The sequence below is a fragment of the Scyliorhinus torazame genome, chromosome 4 (genome assembly GCF_047496885.1).
Source record: "Scyliorhinus torazame isolate Kashiwa2021f chromosome 4, sScyTor2.1, whole genome shotgun sequence".
Lineage (NCBI taxonomy): Eukaryota > Metazoa > Chordata > Chondrichthyes > Carcharhiniformes > Scyliorhinidae > Scyliorhinus > Scyliorhinus torazame.
This window is the reverse complement of record NC_092710.1, coordinates 115,857,074-115,874,787: the sequence shown is the minus strand read 5'-3', so window position 1 is coordinate 115,874,787 and position 17,714 is coordinate 115,857,074. Positions and strand designations below refer to the sequence as shown.

The window sequence follows — 17,714 nt, the reverse complement described above, 5'->3', positions numbered from 1 at the left end:
CTGCCACTCTCCCTGGCGGGCAGGGTGCAGTCCGTAAAGATGACGGTCCTCCCAAGGTTCTTGTTCGTCTTCCAGTGCCTGCCCATTCTCATCCCCAAGTCCTTTTTCAAGCAGGTAAATAGGAGTATTACGGGATTTGTGTGGGCAAATAAAACCCTGCGGGTTAAGAGACTGTTTTTGGAGCGCAATCGGGAGGGGTGGGTTGGCGCTGCCGAACTTGTGAAGCTGTTTCTGGGCAGCGAATGTGTCTATGGGTAATGGAGGGAGAGGGGGCGATGTGGAAACGGTTGGAAGCGGCGTCCTGTTCAGATACTAGCCTGGGGGCACTGGTGACGGCACCGTTGCTGCTTCTGCCGAAACGGTATGCCACGAGCCCGGTGGTGGTGGCGACACTGAGGATTTGTGGGCAGTGGAGACGGCATAGGGGGGAGGTAGGGGCCTCGGTCTGGACCCCAATACGGAACAACCACAGGTTCGTTCCAGGTAGGATAGACGGCGGGTTCCTAAGCTGGCACAGGGCGGGAATCAAAAGGATGGGGGACTTGTTTATCGATGGGACTTTTGCCAGTCTGAGGACGCTGGAGGAGAAATTTGGGTTGCCCCCGGGGAACACTTTTAGGTACCCGCAGGTCCGGGCATTTGTGAAAAAGCAGGTGGGGGAATTCCCGCTGCCATCTGCCCGGAGGATACAGGACAGGGTGGTCTCGGGCGTGTGGATGGGGGATGGCAAAATATCGGACATATACCAGGAGCTGCAGGAGGCGGAGGAGGCCTCGGTGGAGGAGCTGAAGGGCAAGTGGGAGGAGGAGCTGGCTGAGTGCCTGTGGGCTGATGCCCTGGGCAGTGTCAATTCCTCCTCATCTTGCGCCAGGCTGAGCCTGATTCAGTTTAAAGTGGTGCACCGGGCGCATATGACAGGGACGAGAATGAGTAAGTTCTTTGAGGACAGGTGTGTGAGATGTTCAGGGAGCCCATCAAACCATGCCCATATGTTTTGGACGTGTCCGGCACGTACGGACTTTTGGAAAGGCTTTGCAAAGGCTATGTCCAAGGTCTTGGACACTCGGGTAAAACCAAGCTGGGGGATAGCGATATTTGGGGTATCGGATGATCCGGGATTGCAGGAGTCAAAAGAGGCCGGAGTTCTGGCCGTTGCCTCCTCGGTAGCCCGGAGAAGGCTTTTGTTAATGTGGAGGGACGCAAAGCCCCCAAGCGTAGAGGCTTGGGTCAGTGACATGACAGGGTTTCTCAGGTTGCAGAAGATGAAGTTTGCCTTGCGAGGGTCCTTGCAGGGGTTCTCCAGGCGGTGGCAACAGTTCCTTGACTTTCTCGCGGAACGTTAGATGGAGGTCAGCAGCAGCAGCAATCCGGAAGGGGGTGGGGTGGGGGGGTGGATTTCATTTTATTTGTAAGGGGCAAATGCCCCACTTTGTTTTGTTTGTTAAAATGTTAATTTGTTCGAGGGTTACGTTGTTTTTGTTGGCATATTGTTTTGTTCTCTTTGCATTATATTTTCTTTTGTGGTGGTTTGTAAAAAGTATTGAAAAATTTTGAATAAAATCATTTTATTTTAAAAAAGGCAGGAGGCACTCACACTCCGCCTCTTTCCACTAGGGACATCTACAGAGTGAGTCCGGTGTATATATCACGTAACGCATACAGCACGTGGCTAAGAGCTAGTCTGGTTCAGTCAGTCAGAGAGATCACACTTAGGTTAGCAGAGAGTCAAACTCACAGAGAACTGTGCTGACTGTGTGACAGGTTCAATAAATCAAATTGAACTAACTTCAATGTCTGGAGTCCATTTCTGTCATAGCTGCATCCAGGTGCAGCCCGTTTATCGTGCTTAACACGACATGGTACCAGTAGACTGCTATCCTTAGGTGGTTTACCTCAATCTGTTCCGTGACGACCAGCAAGTGCATCCCGGCACCATGGAGAAGATCCAGCCTCCTCAACTGCTGCGGACCTCCGGCAATCTCAGTGCCAACTGGCGGACATTCAAGCAAAGGTTTCTGCTGTAAATCGAAGCCTCAGACCTTGAGGGTGCGTCTGATACAAGAAAGATCGCGCTACTCCTCTCAACTGCGGAAGTTCAAGCCATCCAAATCCTTAACTCGTTTAACTTCACCGAAGGCCAGGACAAGACAAAGTTTCAGACCATCCTGGACAAGTTTGATAGTCATTGTGAAGTGGACACCAATGAAACCTTTGAGCACTACATATTTAAACAACGCCTACAAGGTAAAGACTAATCTTTCAACTCCTTCCTAACTAATCTCTGTCTACTAGCGCTATCCTGCAACTTTGGTGATATTGCTGACTCCATGATCAAGGACCAAATCATTTTTGGCGTTCGCTCTGATCCTCTGAGAGAGCAGCTTTTAAAAATCAAGCATGTGACCCTGCCAGTCGCAATTGAAACATGTACAGTGCATGAGCACGCCAAAATTTGGTATTCCCAATACAAATCGGCTGAAACTGAGAAACTTGTCTCCCACGAGGCAGAGAGTGTGCAGGCCATCGCCCGGATGCAGCGCCTCAGCCTTGATGAAAGCGGCCATTTTGTGCGCTCTTGCCGGAGCCCCATGCATGCGCGATGCGAATGGGATAACGAAGCGGCCAATCACCACACTGCGCATGTGCGAACGTCTGCCGACCGCACTGCGCATATGCGACGACGCATAGAGCGTAACAACGTCATGACGTGCCCGAACTGTGGCACCGCCCACTTAAAGAAACATTGCCCTGCAAGAGGCAGGCGCTGTTTAAATTGTGGGAAGCCTGGACACTCTGCAGCCTTGTGCAGGTGTGCACCACCAGTCAAGGGCCAACGTTCCCAACTCCAACGCAGGCGCGTTCGGAGTGTCCAGCAAGGCTTACAGGATTCTGATCCTGGCAGCATTACTGATCCAGAGGACGATTGCCTGGTGTCCCCCTACCATCATCACCACACGTGAACATGCCTCACCGACATCATCACGGAGCCTGTCCATCCTCACTGCGGATTCTGCGGATAAATGGCGTGCGGTGCTGCAAGTAAATCAATGCTCTATCCAGTTCAAGCTGGACACAGGTACTTCTGCCAATCTCCTTTCACAGGCGGATTTCAACCGCATCAAGAAGCCACCCAAGCTCCTTCCAGCAGCCTGCCAGCTCCTGGACTATAACAGCAATGCCATCACAGCACTGGGATCCTGCCATCTGCTTGTCTCCAACAGGAGCATTCCTGCAAGGCTAAGGTTTGAAATCGTCAAGACAGACAGGGCCTCCCTGCTCGGCGCACATGCATGCAAGCAGCTAAACCTTGTGCAGCGGGTCTACACAATGACCTCCTCCAACATGGATCTTCAAGCCGGCATTGACGACGTCTTCGCTCAGTATCCGGATGTGTTTGATGGCATGGGCACTCTGCCATATCGGTACAAGATCCTGCTGCGGCCTGATGCCACGCCTGTTGTCCACGCTCGAAGCCGGGTCCCGGCTCCACTGAAGGAGCGCCTGAAGGTGCAGTTGAAGGATTTTCAGGACCAGGGCATCATCTCCAAAGTCACAGAACCGACTGACTGGGTCAGCTCGATGGTCTGTGTAAAAAAGCCTTCGGGGGACCTGCACATCTGTATTGATCCCAAAGACCTCAACCAGAATATAATGCGGGAACACTACCCCATCCCAAAGCGGGAGGAACTAACAAGTGAGATGGCACACGCCCGGTTTTTCACAAAGTTAGATGCATCACACAGGTTCTGGCAAATCCAGCTGGATGAGTCCAGCAGAAGGCTCTGCACCTTCAACACACCGTTTGGCAAGTACTGCTATAATCGCATGCCGTTCGGCATTGTCTCGGCTTTGGAGATCTTCCATAGAATCATGGAGCAGATGATGGAGGGCATTGAAGGGGTTCGTGTGTATGTGGATGACGTTATCATTAGGTCCACAACCCCCGAAGAGCACATCTCTCGTCTCCAGCAGGTATTCCGCCGTGTCCATGCTAATGGCCTCAAGCTGAACAGGGCAAAGTGTTGCTTTGGCATGTCGACACTGAAGTTCTTGGGTGACTAGATATCTCAGCAGGGTGTGCGCCCAGACACAGACAAGGTCAAGGCCATCGAAGCCATGAAGACCCTTGAAGACAAGAAGGTGGTGCTGAGCTTCCTAGGAATGGTGAACTTCTTGGGCAAGTTTATCCCAAACCTGGCCTCACACACCACGGCCCTCACACACCTGGTGAAAAAGTCTACTGCCTTTGAGTGGCAGGCAGCTCATCAAGCAAAGTGGTTGGAGCTGAAAGCCAAGCTCACCACTGCACCTGTACTGCCGTTTTTTGACCCTGACAGGGAAACGAAAATCTCGACAGATGCGAGCCAATTAACAAATTGAAAAATCATCCACCCCCCCCCCCACCTTCCCCTTCCCCTTCCTCGCCCCACATAATCACCCCACCACTTTGTCCCAAAAGCTCTTTCTCTCGCCAGACTATTCCAGCTTCTCGTCCACAATGAATGTCCACGCCTCTTCTGCCGTCTCAAAGTAGTGGTGCTTCCCTTGGTGTGTGACCCACAATCTCGCCGGTTGCAACATTCCAAATTGGACCTTCTTTTTGTGAAGCACCGCCTTAGCCCGATTGAAACTTGCCCTCCTTCTCGCCACCTCCGCACTCCAATCCTGGTATACGCAGATCACCGCATTCTCCCACTTACAGCTCCGAGTTTTCTTCGCCCATCTGAGGACCGTCTCTCTGTCATTGTAGCGGAGAAACCTCACCACTATAGCTCGAGGTATTTCTCCAGCCTTTGGTCTTCGCGCCAGAACTCGATAAGCTCCCTCCACCTCCAAAGAGCCCGTCAGGGCCTCCGATCCCATTAGCGAGTGAAGCATCGTGCTCACATATGTCCCGACGTCCGCCCCTTCTGCGCCTTCGGGAAGACCCAGGACTCTTAAATTCTTCCTCCTCGAATTATTCTCCAGTGCTTCCAACCTCTCCACACACCTTTTGTGCTGTGCCTCGTGCGTTTCTGCCTTCACCACCAGGCCCTGTATTTCATCTTCGTTTTCAGCAGTCTTTGCCTTCACGACCCGAAGCTCCAGCTCTTGGGTCCTCTGCTCCTCCTTTAGCCCTTCAATCGCCTGTAATATCGGGGCCAACAGCTCCTTCTTCAGCTCCTTCTTCAGCTCTTCCACACAGCGCCGCAGGAACTCTTGTTGCTCCGGGCCCCATAACAAACGGCCACCTTCCGACGCCATCTTGCTTTGAGCTTCCCTTCCTTGCCGCTGCTCCAGAGGATCCTCCGCAATCCGGCCGCTACCCTCTCCCTTTTCCATGCGTGTCCGGGGGGATTCCCTTCTGGTTTACCGCACAGTGTTTTTGGCCGTTTAAATTGCCGTTGGGGCTCCTATTAAGAGCCCAAAAGTCCGTTCCAACGGAGCTGCCGAAACGTGCGACTTAGCTGGTCATCGCCGCACCTGGATGTCTTATTTAAACATACTTGAACTGTGGGTAAATATAATACTAGCTTGAACTAAAGACCTTTGCCTTGTCCTAACCAGTTGATGCACTCAGCACATGGTGAATGTCTGTGTTGCAGGCTGTGAGCTCTGTGCTCCTAGCTAGCTGCTACTCGAATGAGCGGGAACTCTGATGCCCCCTGTCTTTATAGTGCGTGTGCTCTCACTGGTGATTGGCTGCGGTGTTGTGTATGTTGATTGATCCCACTGTGTGTCCATCAGTGTGAATCTGCACCATGATATACTGGTGTATATTATGACAACATCCAAGACCGTCATCAAGGCCTGTAAGGCGACGTTCTCCAGGCATGGTATTCCACTCACTGTCATGAGTAACAACGGTCCTTGCTTTAGCAGCCAAGAGTGGTCAAGATTTGCCCAGCTATATCAGTTTCATCATGTCACTTCCAGCCCACATTACCCGCAGTCCAACAGAAAGGTTGAAAAAGGGGGGCACATAGTGAAGCAGCTCATCTGCAAGGCTGCGGATTCTGTTTCTGACGTCAACCTTGCGCTGCTTGCGTACAGGGAAATCCCTCTGTCTATCGGCATGTCACCGGCTCAACTCCTGATGAATAGGGACCTGCGGACGACTCTTCCAGCCATTCACTTGCCTCATCTGGATCACCTCCCGATGCTGCAGAAGGTGCAGAAACTCAGGGACCAGCAAAAGCAGGGCTATGATGCTCATGCCACCGATTTGCCTATGCTATCCCCGGCGGATGCTGTTCGGATCAAGCTACCTGATGGAGGCAGGTCAGCTCCAGCGGTTATTGTCCGGCAGGCTGCTCCTCGATCGTACGTTGTGCGTATGGCTGATGGCTCAGTTGTGCGGCGTAACAGACGGCCACTGCGCACAGTTGCCCGCCCGCAACCACATTCTTCGTTGTTTCCATCTGTTATTGTGCCACCTTCTGACACCTCGAACCACCAGGCCACCAGTCTGGCTGCAATCCCGCCCATCAAGGCGCCATCGTCCCCACCACCACATCTCCGGCAGTCGACCAGGATGAGACGCAAGCCCCAGAGACTGGACTTATGAACATTTGTTTTGTTTGCTATGTTCTGTTTTCGCACATTATACACCTGTTTTCATATGTACATATGTTCGCATCTGCCATCTCATGTAAATACGTTAGTTTTTCGGCCTACACATGTAAATACTTTCACATAGGCTGCAGAAAAACATTTCAAACGGGGAGATGTCATGATATGCAGACATGCACATAATGAGATACAGACAGGCAGCTAATGAACACAGAGAACCAATCAGCAAGCAGAACACTTGAGGGTGGTTTCCCACTATAAACGGCACGAGGCACTCCCACTCCGCCTCTTTCCACTAGGGACATCTGCAGAGTGAGTCCGGTGTATATATCACGTAACGCATACAGCACATGGCTAAGAGGTAGTCTGGTTCAGTCAGACAGAGAGATCACACTTAGGTTAGCAGAGAGTCAAACTCACAGAGAACTGTGCTAACTGTGTGACAGGTTCAATAAATCAAATTGAACTAACTTCAAGGTCTGGAGTCTATTTCAGTCATAGCTGTATCCAGTTGCAGCCCGTGTTATCTCAGTGTGCCAGGCTGGCACTGCCAAGGTATCAGGCAAGCACTGTTGGCGTGCCCAGGTGGCACCAGTATTGCCAAGGCACCAACTTGCCCAAAGGGCATGCAGCTGGGAGCCTCTGATCCCCTGGGGGACCTCCACGAGTGCAGTTCCTTCTGGTCCCCGTCTGTGGGAACCAGTGCTGAATGGCGCTTGCCCGAGGTCTCCGAGGCAAAGGATTGAATGCTCAAGTACCTCGGGAATCTGCACATTAGAGTGAGGCTTACTACCTCGCTCTAATATGCAGTTTGGCAAAAAGTGATCCCTCGCGAGGTGTGGTGAGCCGGGTAGATCCCGGGAATTGGGTCTCCTGACTTTCATTGGCCGCGCTTCACCGCAGCGAGCTGCTTTTCGGACACAACGTGGCCGTTGGATCATGCCCAAGAGAATCGGTTTCAGTCCAATGCCATGAACAGTTGCTGTTAGTTAATTGATAACTGCAACATCCAAACTGGTCACCAGCTTCAATCCTTGGTGTATCACAAAGCTCATTTGTAGCAATTGCAATACAGAGCCAATCCATGTTACTACTTACCTTCCACAAGAAAAGTAATCCTAATCAGATGTAGCTGTCCTGTTGTCGTATCCTTTTATTCTCCTTTCCCTCAACCACATTTCCATCCCATTCTTAAATGTTAACCTGCTCTCTATTTCAAACACTAACTGCTACTGCCACTGCTTCACAATTCAGGATAGCAGCACAAGTTCTGCAATTGGTCTCCGTTTCCCTGGATTGGAGGAAGCTGAGGAGGGTAGGGGGGGGGGTGGGGGGGGGAGTTAAAAAGTTTGCATTTATCGACATTCAGTGAGGACTTGTTATGATGCCCCACACTGTTGAGACTCTACTGCACTCAAGTGTCAGCCTGAGTTACATATTCCTGTGTCAGGAGTGGGCCTTGAACTCCAAGCCTTCTGTTTCCAAGATGAGACTAAGGCAAGCCGACCCTAGGCAAACCATTCCTCAGCATGAGTCAACAATTTCAGTGAAGGATATTGATGTAGAATCGAGCATCAGAGCTGCTACAAAACTTTGTATAAAGTAATTGTTTTGTTATTATAATCAAAATTATGCAGCGTTCTTTTACAGTCCAAATTCAACACTTGGAAATAATTTGTGCCATTATATTGCAACATGCAGTTCAAGAATGTAAGTTGAGTTTAATGTTGCTGTCTTCTCTTTTCCATGTTGTGAAGATTTCTGTTTCTGGAAACTTGTCACCAAGGAAGTCCTTATATCGCACACTCTCTGATGAAAGCATATGCAGTAATCGGCGAGGTTCTTCGTACAACAGCTCCCGAAGTTCAATGCTTGAACAAGCACTACCAAATGACATCCTGTTCAGCACCACCCCACCATACCATTGCACTCTACCTCCTCGTGCTACACTCAGCCCCTGCGCCACTGGCCTACGAAGTAAGTAAACACCAATATTTATCCCTCTGCTAATCACAGAATTTAAGTTGTAAAATCATGTTTCCCCTGTTGTGGACATTTTGCAGTGGTGGATGTATATTTGTTAAAACAGTAGTTAATCTAAATTTACAACCGCTATTACAAGTCGTTCCAGGCGATTGAAGATATGTACATAGAGCAAATGCCAAGAGTATTGCTGAGCAGCATGAAAGTGCATTTCATTCTGAACTTTGGGAAATTTTCAAATGACTTCTGATAGGACAAGCTGATCTTGCTGTATTTCCAAGATAGCATTCTCTTCCATTACTTGGAGCCTCGTGCTTCTGTGTTTGATCGGTAATTTCAACTCCTTTCAGAGCAGGTATGAAATTTGTAGAAATTGCAAGAGGAGGATGTCTTTCTGGCTTCCAGTTATGTTACTTAACAGTTTTCTCTCATAGTCCTCTGACTGTTACAGTGTGATTCACAGTACCTAGCAATTCACTTCACCAAAGCAATATATTACACAAAAGTGGATAAAGTCACAGGTGTGGGTGGCACAGTGGCCTAAAGAAGACAGGGATGAAAGCTTAAAATGCTGCTGAAACAGTTTCCAAATCCTAGGCAGGAGATCATCACCGGATTGAGGAAAATCTAGCAGGTGAGCAGGGCAGTGGTGCAGTACTTATGGCACGAAGGCTAGAGGTAGTGCATGAGCAGGTGGCACAGTGGTTAGCACTGCTGCCTCAAGACACTGAGCACCCGGGTTCGATCCCTGCCCTGGGTCACTGTCCGTGTGGAGTTTGCACATTCTCCCCATGTCTGCGTGGGTTTCACCCCACAACCCAAAGATGTGCAGGGTAGGTGGATTGGCCACGTTAAATTGCTCTCTAATTGGAAAAAAAGAATTGGGTACTGTTTTTTAAAAAGTCATGGGTGTGCTGGAAATATTGTATTTTAAATCACAACAGTGACCAATGCAGTTAAAGTGAAACTTCTTAAACACACTGGACAAATGTTTAAATTGTAATTATTTTTAAAACACATGGTGAAAAGACCATTGACCATTACTCTGCTTCCCATCGTTCACCAATTTTGTATCCATGTTGCTACTGTCCCTTTTCCATGAGCTATGAACTTTCTCACAGCGCTGAGAAACACAAGACTATAAAATGGCACTCATATTTGATAAGGGGCCTCAGCGGGGAATGCGTGGCCGATAATGAACTAAAGAGCTCCACTAGCTGGAACTCCTCAGTGTAACAAGAGGGTGCCCTGATCTCCGAGGCCCCCAAAGTGACCCCCGACTTCCCCAAGCTCCAATGTACTATGGGAGGGTCTCCGGCTACTGGACTGAGTAACATCCAGACCCAGACTGGATAAGGGTGGTAGGTTACCTTCTTTGAACAACATCACACCAGAAAATAACTTACAATTACCCCTTAAACAATGCTACTCAATACAGTGAATATAATTGGGGCAGCACGGTAGCCTTGTGGATAGCACAATTGCTTCACAGCTCCAGGGTCCCAGGTTCGATTCTGGCTTGGGTCACTGTCTGTGCGGAGTCTGCACATCCTCCCCGTGTGTGCGTGGGTTTCCTCCGGGTGCTCCGGTTTCCTCCCACTGTCCAAAGATGTGCGGGTTAGGTGGATTGGCCATGATAAGTTGCCCTTAGTGTCCAAAATTGCCCTTAGTGTTGGGTGGGGTTACTGGGTTATGGGGATAGGGTGGCGGTGTTGACCTTGGGTAGGGTGCTCTTTCCAAGAGCCGGTGCAGACTCGATGGGCTAAATGGCCTCCTTCTGCTCTGTAAATTCTATGATAATCTATGATAATATCCTTAACTGCTATCTTTATTCCCACTCAGAAAATAAGAAAAAGCGTCTCAGCTCTTAAACTACTGTTAAAATACCATTAACACCCAGGAATACCAGCTTTACAGAGATGTTCTTTGAGATAGAGAGATCTTTTGGCATTGCTTTAAAGAAAAAACATGAATCCCATCAGAACCATGCAGAAGCTCTGGCTGTATTTCTTGAGAAGCTGTTTCAGATGCTCTTGTTCTCAGAGAAGTCTGCAATGCTTCAAAGACTGTTAATCTCTTATAACTGAACTGCAGTGAGAGCAAACTGCTTGCTTCTTCTCACAGCTTCATTCGGCTCACAACTGAACCTGCTTTTCCTGCAAAATACTTGATAATTTGGCTCCACCCAGTAATGAATAATCTTACCAAGCTGAAATCTAATTAACTCCACAGGGAATCCCCCTTAATCCAACAAAGCTGTATTAGCTCAAGCCTTTTATGATGGCTTAATTGCATTCTGGGCTGCCAAAACCTTTGTTATCTTTCAACCTAGGATTTATTTTAAAACAAAACTACAACAGTCAAACACACTTTAACCCAGGCTTTTAACCCTCCCTTCACCAAATACCTATAATACAATACATTTAAACTCCTACATTCATCACACGGTACACCTGTGCAAATGAAAACAGCGTGACCCTGGGTCTTGTGACCTGGGAGCGAAGCGCCATAATCAAGACGAGCCCCAGACAGGGGGCAGAAAGAGGCCCCAAAGAAATCCTAGTCAGGGGATAGGAAGACGTCCCATTTAAGTTGAGAAGAAATAGGAGCAGAGAAAGAGGCTGAAAGCAGAAAATGGGTTGTTGTTGGCAGACTTTAAATCAAAAAATCTTGACAAACGAAGGAGGTAGCAGAAGGTTGGTGACTCCGTGCTGCAGGACGTTGGGGTGAAGGTAATCCTTTCAAGCAGTATTACTCTGCTCAGCATGGTCAAAGAGCTGAAGCTGTGCTGTGAATTGGTACTGGAATGCAGACTCGGGACTGAAGAGAATGGGATCTCGGAAGACAAGATGGAAACCCTGCGAGGTGTGCTGTCTGTGTTGGAGTGACTTTTGGAGAGAATTCCAAGGCGAGATATTCAAAGGTGAAGACGTTAATTCCTTGGAGAGAAATAGAGTTTCAACGAGATTAGTTGACTGTTGTCTTGGTGGATTATTAAGAAATCCGTGGACTTTGTGTTTGCCGCATATGCCGTGTTGTGTGTTCAACCACAGTTTACCTCTTAAGTCACATGGATTTCATATTAACCCTGAAGTATAAGATAGATATTGTAAGTTGTTTTATCTTTCTGACCTTGTAAAGTAAAGCTTACTTTTGTTTTTTCAAAACCTTGTGGCTTTATTCTCTTGGCAATGTCTTAAATCTCAAGCTTTGTCTACCTTAAACAAAAGGGGCTGGATTCTCTATTTTGGAGACTATGTTCTCTCACTGGAGCGGAATCGCTTCTGGCTTGCACTAGTGCTGGGAGTGGCGCCCATAAGGGATTCCATTCCGAATTCTGCTATCGGGCCACCATTTTGAACGAGTGGACTGATTCTACTCAGCAGCTGACTCCCCCACAATGCCATTCCTGCTGGCCCCCACCCCCACCGTAAGCTGCTGCTGCTGCTTTCTGCACCTCTGTCTGAGGCAACAAATGTAAGGGATAGGTAAGTGAAAAAGCAGTGATTTTTCACTTTTCCACCTGAACTACTCTTTAACCTAGACAAGGATGACTGATGAAGGCGAAGGGGGCCGTGGTCTCTGATATGGGGGTCTGGTGGGGGGCTTGATATGGGGTGGGCAGAATGTGTTGTGGGGGGCCCTCGGATGGACTTTTAAGTACTTACCCTCTTGGCCCACCGCGAAGTCCACTTCATCAGGGCCATGCTAGCAAATACTTGCACCAATCCACGCCCGTGTGATTTCCAGCTGAGAGGGCCGGAGCGTAGAGAATCCTGTGTCTAGTCCATTAATAGGATGTAAATGGGTTCAAGTAACCCATTTGTATCCTCCTGCTAGCACTCAAACCTCTATGTCACCACCAGCAGGGGACCGGAACACCACAACGCTAATCCTGTTTTTTGTCCGCCACGAGCTTATCCGCTGCATCGGGACCTCCGCCACCAGCGGTGGATGACACCCCAAGGTTACTGGCCACTAACCAGATCTTGCCAAGACCTTGGGGGTCTTGTCCAAGAACATCATTGCCCAATACACTTTCACAGGCCTCTCGCCTTCATTTTGAAAAAGGTTTAAGGACCCCACGGAATGTGGATCATATAGGCCCATTTTCCTTTAGAATGTGGATGCCAAACTACTGGCCAAGATGCTGGGACGCTATTGGAGGTCTGTGTCCCAGAGGTACTTGCAGAAGACCAGACATGCTTTGTTAATGGGCGGCTTTTATTGGCTAATATACAGTGTGTGCTGAATGTTGTCCTCTCCCCTTGTTCAGTCCCCAAACTATGGATGCTGAGAAAGCGTTCGACAGGGTGGAGTGGGAGATTTGGATTTGGGCAGAAGTTCATTTCATGGGTTAGAATTTTGTATAGATTTAGATCTAGATTTATTGTCACGTGTACCAAGGTACAGTGAAAGGTATTGTTCCGCGTACAGTTCAGGCAGATCGTTCCATGCATGAAAAACAGAACATATGATAAATACATGAGGATGTATAATGGAAATACATAAATATAGACAGCAGGTGAAATATATGGTATATAGTGCTACAACTGTGGAGAAGATACGTAGAAAGATCAGTTCAGTCGATAAGATCAGTTCAAACTCTAAGAGGGCCATTCAGGAGTCTGGTAACAGCGGCAAAATGCTGTTTTGAATCTATTGGTGCTGCGATGCAGCCAGATAGAATGCTTTCCATGGTACATTTATAGAAATTGGTAAGAATCGTTGTGGACATGCTGAATTTCCTTAATTTCCTGAAGAAGTATAGGCGCTGTTGTGCTTTCTTGGTCTTGGCGTCGACGTGGGTGACCAGGACAGGTTGTTGGTGATGTGCACACCTAGGAATTTGAAGCTGTCAACGATCTCTACCTCGGCCCCGTTGATACAGACAGGGGCATGTACGACACTTCGCTTCCTGAAGTCAATGACCAGCTCCTTAGATTTGCTGACATTGAGGGAGAGATTGTTGTCATTGCACAATGCCACTAAGTTGTCTATTTCCCTCCTGTACTCTGACTCATCGTTGTTTGAGATCCGACCCATGACGGTCGTGTCATCAGCAAACCTGTTGATGAAGTTGGAACAAAATTTTGCCACACAGCTGTGGGTGTATAGGGAGTATAGTTAGCGGGCTAAGTATGCAGCCTTTTGGGGCTTGGTATTGAGGACTATCATGGAGGAGGTGTTGTTGTTTATCCTTACTGATGTGGTCTGTTGGTCAGGAAGTCAAAGATCCAGTTGCAGACCGAGGAGCTAAGTCCTAGGCTTGGGAGTTTGGATATGAGCTTGGCTGGGATTATGGTGTCGAAAGCGGAGTTGTAGTGAGTAAACAGGAGTCTGACGTAGATGCCCTTTTCGTCAAGATGTTCCAGCGATGAGTGAAGGGCCATGGAGATAGCATCTGCTGTGGACCGGTTGTGATGGTAGTCAGAAGAGCAGATGCTGTAAGTGAGTGCAGCTCATAGTTTAAATCAGTAGTGAGATTAGCCGTAGATGAGTGTAGTTAGATGTTATTAATTGTGCATTCTTAAGGAGCACGTGTCTTTTCCAAGTTAGTAGTGTTAATAAATTTGTAGCTTTGGTTATTAAGTTAAAGCTATTTTGTGGTCTTTGTGAACACTACGCCACCCATCCTGAAATAAGCAACACAAAGAACACCACAGGCAGACCATGTCAATGTAAGATGTTTCGCTGGACCGAGTTCAGGCGAAGTGGGAGGGGGTGCTGGGACCTATTTTGGATGAGGATGCGTGGTGTGAAGCCCTTCGTAGGGTGAACTCCACTTCCTCTTGCACACGGCTAAATCTGTTTCAGCTCAAGGTGGTACATAAGGCTCACCTAACTAAGGCTAGAATGAGTGGGTTCTTTGCGGAAGTGAAGAACAGGTGCGAATGGTGTTCTAAAGGGCCTACTAACCACACCCATATGTTCTGGTTGTGTCCAAGGAGGTAACCTTTTGGGTCTCCTTCTATAGCATCATGTCAGTGATTCTTAACATTGATCTGCACCCTTCGTTGGTGGCCATTTTCGGGTGTCAAACTCGCGAGGGCTGCAGACCAGAGCGAAGGCAGATGTTCTTGCCTTTGCCTCATTGACAGCCGGAGGCACGTTCTGCTGGGATGGAGATCTTCCACTCCGCCCAGTGTCTCGGCCTGGTTGGGTGACCTCATGGAGTTTTTATATCTGGAAAAGGTCAAGGACACTGTTAGGGGATCAGTGGAGAGGTTCCACCTGAGGTGGCAGCCATTCATTTCCTACTTGAAAAAGTTGGTCACCATCAGCTGTTAATGGGAGGGTAGTTATTATTGTCTTTCTTTGGGTGGGATTCAAATGATAGGTTGTGTTTCTTTTTTAACAATATTGCATTATATATTATCCGCTTTCAGGGCTGTTTGATGTTGATATGTTTGTTATAAATGAAAAATTTGTAATAAAAATATATTATTTTGAAACTTTATTTAAAATATTGGATTATAAATAATCAATGACACACTCTGCAGTGTGCGATAAAACTAATTGTTATGTGCCCACTGTTTAAATAGAGTGGTGCAGAGAACTACTTCTGTTCCAGGGACATGGAAGTCTGCTGACTGTCACCAAAAAACTGATCTTAATTAAGAATTCAAATTGCATGCACATTATAATAGAATGTTTTTTTCTCCCCACAGCAGAATTCTGGTTCTCTGATGGATCTTTAGTGGATAAGTCAAGGTTCACCGACCCTGGTTTGATGCCTCTTCCAGATACTGCTTCTGGATTAGACTGGTCGAACCTTGTAGATGCAGCACGAGCGTTTGAAGGTAAAGAGAAATTCTGCCTCTGTATCTTGCTGTGGAAATGGTTGTGTCTTTAATTCAGTCCATGCACATTCATGACATCCTAGCCTTAACCGATTTGTTATTCAACAAATTGTAGTAGATATAAAATGTTTGTGTGTGTTTTGATGAAATTTACTTGGAAAGGATATAAAGCCCAGTATCCCAGTTTAGAAGGTACAAGTCCCTTTGCAGTATTCTTTTTTTAAAAATATGTTTATTCAAATTTTTCCAACAAAATGTTTTAACAAACAAGCCCCCCCCCCCCCCCCCCCCCACCCCCCCAATAACAAAAAGAAGAAAGAACACCACAATCAAAAATAATAAATTACTTATACATTGGGTTTCTCCCGCATATATATACCGCCCCATATGACATTCAGGAGTACCCTTGGGGAACCCCCCCCCGGGAACCCCCGCCCAAATACCCCCCCCCCCCCCCCCCCAAAAGAGGACCCCCCCCCAGGTTGTTGCTGCTGCTGACCTCCTCCTAGCGCTCCGCGAGATAGTCTAGGAACGGTTGCCACCGCCTGAAGAACCCCTGCACAGACCCTCGTAAGGCAAACTTTATCCTCTCCAGCTTAATGAACTCTGCCATGTCATTTATCCAGGCTTCCACACTGGGGGGCTTTGCGTTCTTCCATAATAACAAGATCCTCCGCCGGGCTACCAGGGACGCAAAGGCCAGGATACCGGCCTCTTTCGCCTCCTGCACTCCCAGCTCGTCCGTTACCCCAAATAATGCCAACCCCCAACTTGGCTTGACCTGGACTTTCACCACCTTGGACATAGTCCTCGCAAGACCCCTCCAAAACCCCTCCAGTGCCGGGCACGACCAGAACATGTGGACGTGATTTGCCGGACTCCACGAGCACCTCCCACGCCTGTCCTCCACCCCAAAGAACCTATTCATCCTCGCCCCTGTCATGTGCGCTCTGTGAACAATCTTGAATTGTATTAGGCTGAGCCTGGCGCAAGAGGAGGAAGAATTAACCCTACTCAAGGCATCAGCCCACAGACCCTCATCAATCTCCTCCCCAAGCTCCTCTTCCCACTTGCCCTTTAGCTCCTCTACCGAAACCGCGTCCTCTTCTTTCATCTCTTGATAGATCGCTGAAACCTTGCCTTCTCCGACCCATACACCCACAATCACCCTGTCCTGAATCCTCTGTGCCGGGAGCAACAGGAATTCCTTCACCTGCCGCCTCACAAACGCCCTCACTTGCATATACCTGAACGCATTTCCCAGGGGTAACCCAAACTTCTCCAGTGCCCTTAGGCTCGCAAACGTCCCATCTATAAACAGGTCCCCCATTCTTCTGATCCCTGCCCGATGCCAGCTCGAAAACCCCCCATCCATCCTTCCCGGGACGAACTGATGGTTCTCCCGAATCGGGGACCAAACCGAGGCTCCCATCACGCCCTTATGCCGTCTCCACTGCCCCCAGATCTTCAACGTTGCTGCCACCACCGGACCCGTGGTGTACCTTGTCGGCGAGAGCGGCAGCGGTGCCGTCACCAGCGCCCTCAGGCTCGTGCCCCTGCAGGACGCCATCTCCAACCTCTTCCACGCCGCCCCCTTTCCCTGTATTACCCACTTACGGATCATCGCCACGTTGGCTGCCCAATAGTAGCCGCACAGATTCGGCAGCGCCAGCCCTCCCCTGTCCCTGCTACGCTCCAGAAACACCCTCTTTACCCTCGGGGTCTTATTTGCCCACACGAAACCCATGATGCTCCTATCTACCCATTTAAAAAAGGCCTTGGTGATCACAATGGGAAGGCACTGGAACACAAAGAGAAACCTCGGGAGGACCATCATTTTAACCGACTGTACCCTGCCCGCTAGCGAGAGTGGCAGCACATCCCATCTTTTGAAATCCTCCTCCATCTGCTCCACCAACCGCGTAAAATTGAGCTTGTGCAGGGGCCCCCAGCTCCCAGCCACCTGGATCCCCAAGTACCGAAAGTTCCTTTCCGTCCTCTTCAATGGTAGGTCGTCTATCCCCCTTCCCTGGTCCCCTGGATGCACCACAAGGAGCTCACTTTTCCCTACGTTGAGCTTGTAGCCTGAGTAGTCCCCAAACTCCCTTAGGATCCGCATGACCTCCACCATCCCCACCACTGGATCTGCCACATACAGCAACAGGTCGTCCGCATATAGCGGCACCCGATGTTCCTCTCCCCCTCGGACCAACCCCCTCCATTTCCTGGACTCCCTTAGTGCCATGGCCAAAGGCTCAATTGCCAATGCAAACAACAAGGGGGACAGGGGGCAGCCCTGCTTCGTCCCTCGGTACAGCCGAAAGTGCTCCGACCTCCGCTGATTCGTAGCCACACTCGCCACCGGGGCTCTATATA

General features: G+C 48.9%; 1 protein-coding gene across 4 annotated transcripts in view; it reads left to right on the top strand.

Annotated features, from left to right (window-relative positions):
* sipa1l2 (signal induced proliferation associated 1 like 2) overlaps window positions 1–17,714 on the top strand; it is an 825,665-nt gene that overhangs the window by 689,255 nt on the left and 118,696 nt on the right. For all 4 annotated transcript variants that reach the window (XM_072498538.1, XM_072498535.1, XM_072498536.1 and 1 more), the window contains 2 exons: window positions 8,310–8,529; window positions 15,207–15,338. In XM_072498538.1, the coding sequence (XP_072354639.1) occupies window positions 8,310–8,529; window positions 15,207–15,338 (352 nt within the window). The remainder of the gene's footprint in view (window positions 1–8,309; window positions 8,530–15,206; window positions 15,339–17,714) is intronic.